Below are 10,588 nucleotides of genomic sequence, written 5' to 3' on the forward strand. Positions count from 1 at the left end.
AGCACCTTGCCGGGGTCATCTGACCCCGGTGCTCTTTCCTGGCAAGGCAGGGGGTCGGACTAGATGATCTACCTAGGTCCCTTCCGACTCTAGCTACTATGAAACTATGAAACTAGGATCAAGTGGGCAGGGCTTGTTTTTTTGACAACAGTCTTGAGATGACTGCAAACGTGGTACAAAGCCATACCCTGTGGACACCAGCAACGGGCAAGGGGCAGAGCTGTGGTCTCACCTTACACTTGGGGCTTTCTAGTGAAATTCACCAAACTACAACAGCAATCTCTGCTCATCCTCAGCTAACACCTGCAGCAGATGCTGTCACCCAACCGAGTTGTGCTGGTGTCTTCAATGACTTGATACATTGATCACCCATCCGTGTGCTTCTTGTGCTCTCCACTCTGCCTGAGCTGCTTCTGCAGCACGTGCCTTGTATTGGGAGAGGCATTGTCTTCTAAAGAGAAGAAAATGAGATGAGACCTGAGCTGTTGGCTATTTGAGGCTATCGAGGAACTCGTGGTACTTTATTTTTTACCAATTCTGAACTTTTAACATCAGTCCTGCTCAAATTCAGATTGGACCGTCATGCTGCCCTACACACATTCCTCCCAGGGGATCAGGCGTGTGTGATGTTCTTCTCTCCTTCCTGGTCTAAATCGCCATGTGCTGTTGCTGATAATTGTGAGATATCGTCAGGGTTTCATGCTAGAAATGGCCACATTTCTGTAGTGGATGAAATGTGAGTCCTTAGTTTTTTTTATAGGTTTGGCCAGCTGTCATTTGTAAAATCACCTGTGGATCAAAGACTTCACGGACATGCTAGGATTATCTGAAGGAGACTTTGAATCCTCGTTTATTCAATACATTTATTAGACGTTTAGGAATGTGTAAATCTGCCCAGAGATATCTCATGTTAAATGTCTATAAGGAACAAGAAAAAAACAAAACCAATGTTGCAGTTGCATCGCAGCCTCCCTTGTTAAGGCAGGTATAATTCAAAAGCTCTTCAGGCAGCTGATGTGTCTGGACAAAATAAGTACCAGCTTCTTCCCCCTCCCCAACCACAGCAAATGTTTCTGCTTTGGATTGATTTTGCTTTGGAATAAGAGATGAAGCTGCACCCTTCAGCAGCAAAGGGAGGACTGCTGAGCAGTTGTGACACCAGCACCGGAGCTCACAGCATTTTCCCAGGGAGCCACGGCTTCTGGGATCAATCCCAAAGCTCTTCTCTGGAAGGAAGCAATCAAAACTTTGGCTTGTATCCAAGACTGCTGCCACTGCCTGCTAGGTGAGAGCGCTGGTTTTACTGCTCCTCAGTCTCACTTATTCCTCCTGTTTGTCTTCACCGTTTGTCACTTTGGGTGCAAGTTCTGTCTGGGCTACCCCTTACAAGTATGGGTGTCAGCTGCCATCGTAGCCAATGCAGCAGAGTTGAACCAGGGGCCTTTGGAGTTAAGTATGAGCTGTTGTTTGAAATAAAGAGTAAAGATACCTTGGGTCTGTGTCAGTCCAGGTGTCTGCTTTATACAGGCTCCACAACTGAAAGATCAGTGCCCACTGAACTACTTCTGCACGCTCTACAGTGATCCTTCAAGGCTGTTGGTAAAGCCCCTTTAAGGAGCGGTTTATGGGAGTGTTGTACTGCTGTTGCTGATACTCCACTGGTGTTTAAGGCGAATTCACGTCTTTGGTTTCCAGCTAGTTCCCAGGTAAAGATGTCAGGCAGGATGAAGGATGTACTGCAAACCAGGGCAGTGGATCTGCAGCACCCTTCAAATATTTGTTGTGTGTGGGCAAAAACAAATGGACCTCTCCATTGAAGAGTGCCACAGAGAAATGTTGTGAGATCCCAAAAAGAGAGATGCAGCAGAAGAGGGCATGGCATTTTGCTTACTCCTTGGAGCAGCTCTGAATGCAAGCCATCTCCTCCTCTTGGCTACATTGGCCTGGTCACTGTCAAGACTATGATGGGGTTTTCAGCCCACCAGCTCAATGACCGTATTCTTTCTGTAAAGGGAAATATAACTGGGCAATCAAATCTCTTTCCTTTTCTGCTCTCCCAAAAAAGCCTTTCAGATTCTGAGTACATAAATGAGACATTAGCTAAAACACTGAATGATTCATGAACCTCTGATCTTTAGATTTCAATGAATATGGAGAAGTATCGATAAAAAAATAATGAGAGAATTGTACTTGCAAATTGCTCTTTATTAAAGGTTTAACTTGCGTGGTTTCTATACCTTCCCTATCAGACCTTGCAAAGCTGCATGGGATTAGAAATCAGAGAGGATAATAACGTACAAAAATAGTTTCAAATGTTGATAACACTGAACAGCGAGAAAAACATCTTATTTGTATAATTGAGCTAAAAATAAAAATAAAGAACATTGCTACAATTGCAATATGCCATCTTGTAGTGCTCAAAACATATGTTGAAGTCTCTGAGCCATATGCTCCCATGGCTTGCTTGCTACAGAGTTGAAGAAAAGCGTAGCAATTTGCTACCAATCAACCCTCAAAAGCACAAGCGCTGGCCAAAACCTCCTACTTGGTCTGATGCCAAATCAAATTACAGCTGAAAATTGGTAGGTGAACCACATGAGAACCATAAAGAGCTCAAACTATAGGGGTGTGGTCTAGGGACATGTGGGAGGAGTCAGGGGGAAGCCAAATGACTATAGATGTTGCTATGGAAACCTAACATCACATGCTACAGAAAAGACATTTTTAAGTCAGCTGTTGCTTAAGGTTCAAAGCCAAGTCCTTGTACACAGCACAACTACTGGGTTGCAAGCAGGGGAGGTGGAAGAAAGGACACAATCCACCCCCCCAGGATTACTCTAGAGATGCTGCTAATGGCCATGTCCTACCCTGCTGTAACCCCCTAAGTGCCTCTGCTCACTAGGCTTCATGCAGCTCCACTGAGCCCAGCTCTGAAACATGGAAGGGATCCAGCTGCATGAACCCCCTGAATCCTGCCCCCTCCTTTGCAGGCAGAGCCACATCTGTTAGATTATCTACTGGGCCTTCTGGGCTGTTGGAGGGGGCGCAGGATTTGACCCTTGAGCAGCAATAACTTGTTATGAGCAGCTATATGCACCTCATTGGCCATGTTATAAATAAGTCCCTGGGTTTCCAAGGACACAGGACTCTTGTGATGGTGAGTGGGGTCCATCTCTTACTAGAAAGAGCTCAAAAATGTTCACAGCTGACATATATCCTGACCGTTCTGGCCCCCGATTATGGTTACAGGCTCATGGATATATCTCAACCTCTACCAGGTATCTGTGTCTTGGCTCTTTACAATGGGTTGTCCTAATCATGCGCTCTGCGAGTCACGCACAGAACAGATGCCATGGTATATATTGAGCCCTGAGGCTGCTGTCTCACTAATCTTTTCCATTCGGTGAAAGGGGAACATCCAGCCATCTGTGCGGAGCTAGAGATGATGAGCCAGGTACTCAGTCGGTGTAAATGGGCATAACTCTTTACAAGTCAACGGATATACACTGATTTACACCAGCTGAGGTGCTAACCCTTTGTATTTAAGTTTTAAAAATATTTACAGCCTTGTTCAAATAATTTCTATTATCAGAACTGAAAAGTCCATCCTGCTGGGTCAATTGTGAATTGGATGCAGGTGGCGGTGGTCATTACAGTAACATGACTACATTCATGCAGATGGGATTTGAGTATCCATGATGATAATGCATGCCAGCCCTGAGATCAGCTGCTTCCAGGAGGAATCTATGCAGGAGAAACCTGGCTGGTGGACACCGAGGAAGTCTCCGTCTTGCTGCCAGTAGTAGTTTCATCATCACCAAGTGGGTTCTTCCCACAGCAGAGGGTGGTGATCATGCAGTTACGGAACTAGAAGAGAGCACAAAGTCAGGACAAGCGACTTACTGGGGTGACCAGGGTGATAAAAGTCAACTAATCAGATTCACTGAGAACTCTCTATTTACATCAAATGGGTCAGTGGCTTACCCAAAGAGATTCCTGCGTGCATGCGTGCTTGCACGTGCGTGTGCATGAAAGCGAGCTCTAAGTAAAGAAGAGCCTCAAAGACTGACCCAAGTCAGCTCTACTAAAATGTCCTTTAAAAAATCAGTCCACTCTGAGAAGAACCAATTTAAAAGCTTCTCGTTCTTTTTAGTGTGATTTGTGAATCCTCATTTGAATAGGGCTTTTGCAGTAAAAGCAGTTTCTGCTGTGAATGAGGCAGGAGTGATCTGACCTTTCAAAGGACCACAATTTGTTAACAGCTCAAAATCTGACAAAAGAGCAGTGGAGGTACAATTGCCAGCGCTCACATGCAGTGAGCAGCCCTTTGTCTCCCACTGTTATATTCATGTCCTTTTCACCATCCATGGGAGTCATTAGTTGGAATGCTCTTGAGAAAGGTTAAAGTTAATAATGAGATGGTGGCAGAAAACCTACTTTGTTTCACAACTAAATAGCTGTTCTACAAGTGAAAATGTATTCTCATCAAGTATTCTAGTGTTCTGAAAGTAAAAGCAATCCCTTCCTTCCTTTCTTTTAATCTAGGGTAACAGGATAGGCAATGGTAGCCATTAAAAATCAACCTTTGCTAGCATGGAAACATACCTCTGATACCACAGCGACATCCCATTATAAGCAGAGTGAAATGCTGCCCTATCTCCAGTACCATTGTGAGTAAATGCTGATTTTTGAATAGTGAGCATGACAAGCTGCACCTTTTGCTAATATGAGCATAGACTAACCTGATGCTTTTGGGGCAGGGGATGATGAAGCCAGGGCGTGAAAGAAATGTTTGTTCCTGATGTAGGGTGGCAGTGATGGCAAAGTAGGGAAGTTGATTTAAGTGTCACTGGCAGAGGTAAGACTCTACATGTGATGGACTGATGAGTCATCCAATGTGCCAAATCTTATCTTCTGTACATTTCTCGTTCCTTAAAACTAGCTACAACTCTAATTCAGGATTATCCTAACTTTCCTAGTGAAGCCAGTGTGGCTGAGAGCAGAACAGAGGCCTAGATACTTAGTTAAATCTTAAGTAGCTGGAATCATTTCAAGCAGACCAGCTTGACAACTCCCACATCTGTGTAATACCAAAGGACAGTGGGATAATTAACAGAGTCATCCCTATATATCATAGGAACACATTTGACTTTAAAAGTTCCTTTCATGCCACATTAACCTTTAAATCTATGAGCATGGTTCAAGCTTTTAAGAAATGAAATAAATTGAAGAAAAAACTGCACTTGTTAATTACCTGCTTGTTCATGACAATGTAGATCACTGGGTTGTAGATGGCAGAGCTCTTGGCAAAGAATGCCGGGATGGTCATGAAGACGGGGCCAAAGTCAGATCCCTGATTGCAAAAGATGTAGAAAGCAACGCTGGCATAGGGGACCCAGCATATCAGGAAAGAAACGACCATGATGATGACCATGCGGGTAACTTCTTTCTCAGCTTTCTGGGTAGTAGCTGATTCCTGCTGCTGGGCTGCAGCCTAAGGCAAAAGAACAAAGAAATTATGACGGCTCCGTGGGAGAGGGTTGGGGGAAAAAAGGGCTGGAATGGCGTCTCCTCCCACGACAGGGATGGAGCCAGCTGTGGAGTTCCAAGCTGCATCTGAGCTTTCCAAAAATTTGGCAGTAGCATTCAGATGCAGTTTTTGATGGCAGTCCATCGCCAGCAGGTCAACTTACCTCTTTCACAGTGCAGACCAGGCGTCCATAGCAGAAGAAAATGACAACCAATGGAATGGTGAAGTGAACTATGAACATGTAGATCACAAAGGATTCATTATTGACCTCAGGCTTCAGGGTGTAGTAATCAACCCCGCATGAGCACTGCATGCCCTCTGGGATGTACCTGCCATTAAACCGATGAGATTAGTACCTGGCATTGCACTGGTGCCACTGGGGAATCAGGTTGTGCCATTTTAGAATGGAAAAATGCTGTCCTAGATGATGCCTTATTTCAGAAAATGTATAAGCCTACCTGGACCATCCAACCAGTGGGGGAGCAGCACAAGATAGGGCCATGATCCACGTGAAAACGACACCCATAATGGCATGGTTCTCACCAAATCGGAAATTGCTCATGGGCTTGCAGACCACTATATATCTTTCAATGGCCAGGACTACCAGGCACCACAGAGCCACTTCACCTGTGAGGGAGACACACACACATATTCATATACTGCTTGCAAGAGAAGAAAAACGTGTTGCCCTGTATGTGAAAGCTTCTTGGATAATGGATTCCAAACAAGTCTCTGAATGATCAAAGAATGCAAGTAAGATTTGAATGTGAAAAAAAATCTGAATTAAAGTATGGGAAGGAAGGCACAAATGGCTGACTAACCCATCGTACATTCATTTTGCTGCAATATTTTGAGTTCCACTGGATCTTATGTTTGAGTCCAATCTGTCCTCCCCACACTTGTTTTGCTACTTATTAACTCCATGGGCCTGATTGTGCTAGGAAATGCACACTGAATTGACCACTCACTGGTTTCTGCCTTCTGTCCAGCATATCTCAGGTTTGGGAACAACATTAGTAGGATATTTTAAAGCTCACAGTGAGGTGGAAATTGAGTCTACATCCTTATTACCTTCCGCCCAGAGGTAAACAAAGGCAGAGAGGCTGTTGTCAAGATGTTGGGAGGTTTTTTGTGTTTCGGTATAAATTTTAGAACTCATCTACCTTAGAAGACTCTCTGGTAACCAAAGAACTAGTTAGATGGTGACCTGAGAGGACTTATCTGCCTGAAGGCTGAACTGGATGCAGAAAAGAAAGGGTTTTAGGCCTACCATTTCCTGTGAAAAGCGATTTCAATCAATTGACACATGGGGAGAAGATGACTTTTAAAGGCTAAGTAAGTCTATTCCTTCAATTTAAGTATGGGGATCTACAGTAAAGTACCTTGGGACCTTTCTGAAATTCTTCCAGCAAAACCAGGGAAGACCAGGCTTGCCAATTCCAGGGTTAAAAGTGGGCATAAAGCCAGTGTTTGGAATACTGTTCCAGGTCATGTTTCAATACCACAGTCCCGTTTCAACCATCTTCAGCCACTAGGTTTTCCCCAAAGCAGTAAAGGAAGATGGCAAACATCATGTGTTCTTTGTCCCCCCCCCACACTTCTTGTCTGAAATATAACTTTTCTACTACACTGAAAGCCAAACATACAGCCTGAAAATATAAATTCCAAGTGCCTCCAGGTCTCGGTGATGCATTGAAAGCCATTTTTTGCTGCCTTCCTGTCTTCCCCACTGCCCCTCGGCCTGGCCCTGGCTTCCCCTTCCTACAAGTTCAAGGGAACTCCGACAGAACATATTTGACTATTTACTCAGTTAGTAAACTTACCACCAAGAGTAGCAAAGAAGCCTTCAAAGTAGCAACCTGTTACCCCAAAGACAAAGTACCCATTCATTGAGGTGTACAGGGTAGTGGTGAAGCCTCCCAAAACCATGAAGAGATCAGCAACTGCCAGGTTCAAAAGGATGTAGTTTAGGGGCGAACGGAGCTTCTTGTGTTGGATGGTGACATACAGAGTCAGGAAGTTGATAGGGAAGCCAAGAACAATCAGCATAAACATGTAAGCGGCCAGCGCGGAGTATTTCCATGGTTCAGCCAGGTAGTATTGCGGATACTCAAACGGACTCCGTACTACCCCAGTCTTGTTGGAAAGGGGGATATAGAAATCTGGACCTTCTGTTCCATTCATGGCTGCGGCTTCCGAGGTGTTATGGTCTTACAAATATGTTTTGCTTTCTTTCAAGGTCTCCTCTTCCTGCTCTCCTCCTATCTCTGCTTCTTCCTCAAACTTGCAGAAGCTGGCAACACTTGTTGTCAGTGCAGCGCCCTTTATGAAGTACCACCTTGGGTAAGCTTTCAACATTGGTGTCAGCACGATTAGGACTTACAGCATTATTAATCATAATAATCCAAGCTAGGATTGCAAGTGCTAATTGGCTTTCCCAAGAAGGTTTAAGGTGACACCTGTTTCTGGGCTGTGCAGTGGTTACCAGGGAACATTGAACTCCTTATGTATAATATGCAGCTACTGTGTACACCATAGATGTGCAGCCAGCAAGGAAGCATAACCTCATTAGTTCTGTTCCTTATTTTGCAGCCTTACATAATTCACTTAGCGATAAATTTTCAAAACTGACCTCTAAATTTGGGGCTCTGCTTTTGGTGCCCCATTTGAGAGATGACCACCACAGATCATGCTGCCTTCCCTTGCACTGGTAGGTACCCAGCACTGCTGACAGCCAGATCCCAAGTGCCTCAAGCTGGGCACTCAGAAAAGTTAGCTACCCCACAAAGACTCCAGTATCAGGAGCTGCTGCAGGCCTGGTTCACTATCTGTGCAATAGGGATAACACTTCTCTATTCCACAGGGATATTTTGAAGTTGAATTCTTTAATGGGTGTAAAGCAGCCTCAGAACTATAGGTAGAAGGACAAACTATAGGTGTGTCTATGTAGTGGCTTAATTTTTTTTTTAATATATTGTCCAGTGTCTGAATTGTAGCCTCTCAAAGACAGGTGGCAGGGATGAGCTGTAAGCCCACATCTGGGAACAGGAGCTCCTTTCTGTCCCCTTGCTTTAAGGAATGTGTTACTATAATCTAACACCCCAGCTTTGCATGCAGCAGGTTGAGGGACCCGGTATGGAGAATTGCAGCCTTTGGACTCTGGGTTATATACTGTAGGCTGGCCCAAGACCATTGTTACAATCTGAAGCTGGCCTCGGTTACATGCAAAACAAACAGGTGGTCCCACCGGTTGCTGCCACAACTGGTAAACCAGGTGGAGCCTGAGCAGCACAGCGGTCAAGGACTGAATGACTTCTGTAAAGACTTCTGTCACAGTGCTCCCAACTCTTGCCCACAAGTGCCACAGACCTTTTTTGCCCTAGTATTTACCTGTGAGAGATACATTAGCCCTGCTCCTCTTGTTGGGTCATCTTCTCTGCTCATCTATTTGCCATCTGTATGGTGTCAACCATAACATCAACAGCTAACAAAGAGTCATGCTCATCTTCTCCCCCAAGATGTGTTCCCTCATACTGTTCAACACTGATGGGCACATTGGACAAGGCTGATATTAGGGTTGTGTTTAATCTGCAAGAAGACTGGAGCCTTAAAACTCTCAGGTTATCACTCTGGAACTTGTACAAAGCATCCAGTTCAACTTATTAAATGGATAAGACAGGTATAGCTACAGGCAAAACGGCTGTTTGAAACTCCCATATGCTCTGAACTTCTTTGTTTCCTCTCTCAGTGTCCTCATTGTCACTTAAGTCATTGTTTGGAACAACAATCACTGGGCCGTAGCTTGCAAGAAAATAGGACAGCAGGTATAATGGAATGAAAATATTGAAATCAGTTGCAGACTGTCCTATGGAGAAGGCAATTTTCTTAAAATGATACATCAGCCCTAGTCTTTTAAACCCCAAAGATTTTTTTCCCCTTTGCCCTTTTATTACGTCTTGTGTTACTAGTTAAGAACTTTAAGGCATGTAGGTGTTGGGCAAGTATGAACTTATTCTCACATCTCCCCTGGGAACTGGGATAGCATAATCAACACCATTTTGAAGTGAAGGTTGAGAAGAGGTGCGACTACTTCAAGGTCTTGCAGTTGGTTGTCAGGTACAGTCAAAACGCCAGGAAGTGCCTGGCCAGTTGTAGGCAGTATCTAGTCTCTTTGCTTCATACCACGCTGTTTTTGGTCTGGGTTACCATAGTATAAGCAGTCCAGTTAAGAAAAATGGACGAAGTTATATGACAGCTGCAGCCACCCAATAAAATGATCAAAATCTTTTATTGGGATTCGGCTGAAACTTTACACAGGAGCATACAGAAGATAAGTCTTCAGCAAAGAACAACCCTGGGACACATCAGTTTGAGAAATGAATGCTTCATAAGGTTTTGAGTCCTTGAAGACAGGATTTCATCACAAGAACCGCTATGGCTAGCAAGAATATGGGAAGACTGAGCCATTTATATATAATAGAGCACTTGAAAAAGTAGGACAATAGGCACTTTGAACTTTTGTATGGATGAAGGGACTATTAGTTTTAAACACACATTTTTATACAGTACGGTAACCTGAATAAAGACACCACGGTTCTTGCTAGCACACTACCCACATCAAAACTCCAGCATAATTGACTTTTCACACGTGTTCCCAAGGCTACTTTCCAGCTGCACTGCAGTCATCTTAATTGCAAATGTAGCTGTTAGTACATATATCCAGGCATACAGTAGGCTTAAAGGTTTATCTTCCGGATACATAAATGTGTCACATTAAGCTTTGATGCAATAAGCCATTGCTGAGGTAGCAACTGTTGTTCAGAGCTTAGCGCCTGAAGTGCATCGCAGGTAGCAAGGTTCAGTGGAAGAGGCAAGCAATAGGGTAAAGGAAGTATGGGACAAATTTCAAGATGTGTTTTATGCTGTTATCCACACCATAGTGGCTGGCAGAAGGCAAAGCAGGAAGTGTCATCTATGGTGGCAGTCTTTAAGCTTCACCAGACACCTTCAACAGTACCCACTTACCATGAAGTTACTTAAGAACAGCTTCAATGTCAA

The 10,588-nt window shown here is 44.2% G+C and overlaps 1 protein-coding gene across 1 annotated transcript; it reads right to left on the reverse strand.

Annotated features, from left to right (window-relative positions):
- Positions 1-2,184: 2,184 nt before the first annotated feature.
- On the reverse strand, positions 2,185-7,842 carry RHO (rhodopsin). The gene is made up of 5 exons (XM_019536553.1): positions 7,354-7,842; positions 5,989-6,157; positions 5,694-5,859; positions 5,255-5,494; positions 2,185-3,867 (listed from the first exon to the last, which is right to left on the reverse strand). The coding sequence occupies exons 1-5, from the start codon at positions 7,712-7,714 to the stop codon at positions 3,745-3,747; spliced, it is 1,059 nt and encodes a 352-aa protein (XP_019392098.1). The 5' UTR covers positions 7,715-7,842; the 3' UTR covers positions 2,185-3,744.
- Positions 7,843-10,588: the final 2,746 nt, after the last annotated feature.

The sequence above is a fragment of the Crocodylus porosus genome, unplaced genomic scaffold (genome assembly GCF_001723895.1).
Source record: "Crocodylus porosus isolate Cpor-Errol unplaced genomic scaffold, CroPor_comp1, whole genome shotgun sequence".
NCBI classification, from domain to species: Eukaryota; Metazoa; Chordata; order Crocodylia; family Crocodylidae; genus Crocodylus; species Crocodylus porosus.

Bases quoted from the DNA above. Each gene is read 5' to 3' on its own strand.
- RHO (XM_019536553.1), bottom strand. From the start codon at position 7,714: ATGAATGGAACAGAAGGTCCAGATTTCTATATCCCCCTTTCCAACAAG. The intron at 5,860-5,988 runs GTAGGCTTATAC...GTTTAATGGCAG, and splicing joins CCACTGGTTGGATGGTCCAG to GTACATCCCAGAGGGCATGC. The intron at 3,868-5,254 runs GTAATTAACAAG...GCTCTCTTCTAG, and splicing joins ACATTGTCATGAACAAGCAG to TTCCGTAACTGCATGATCAC.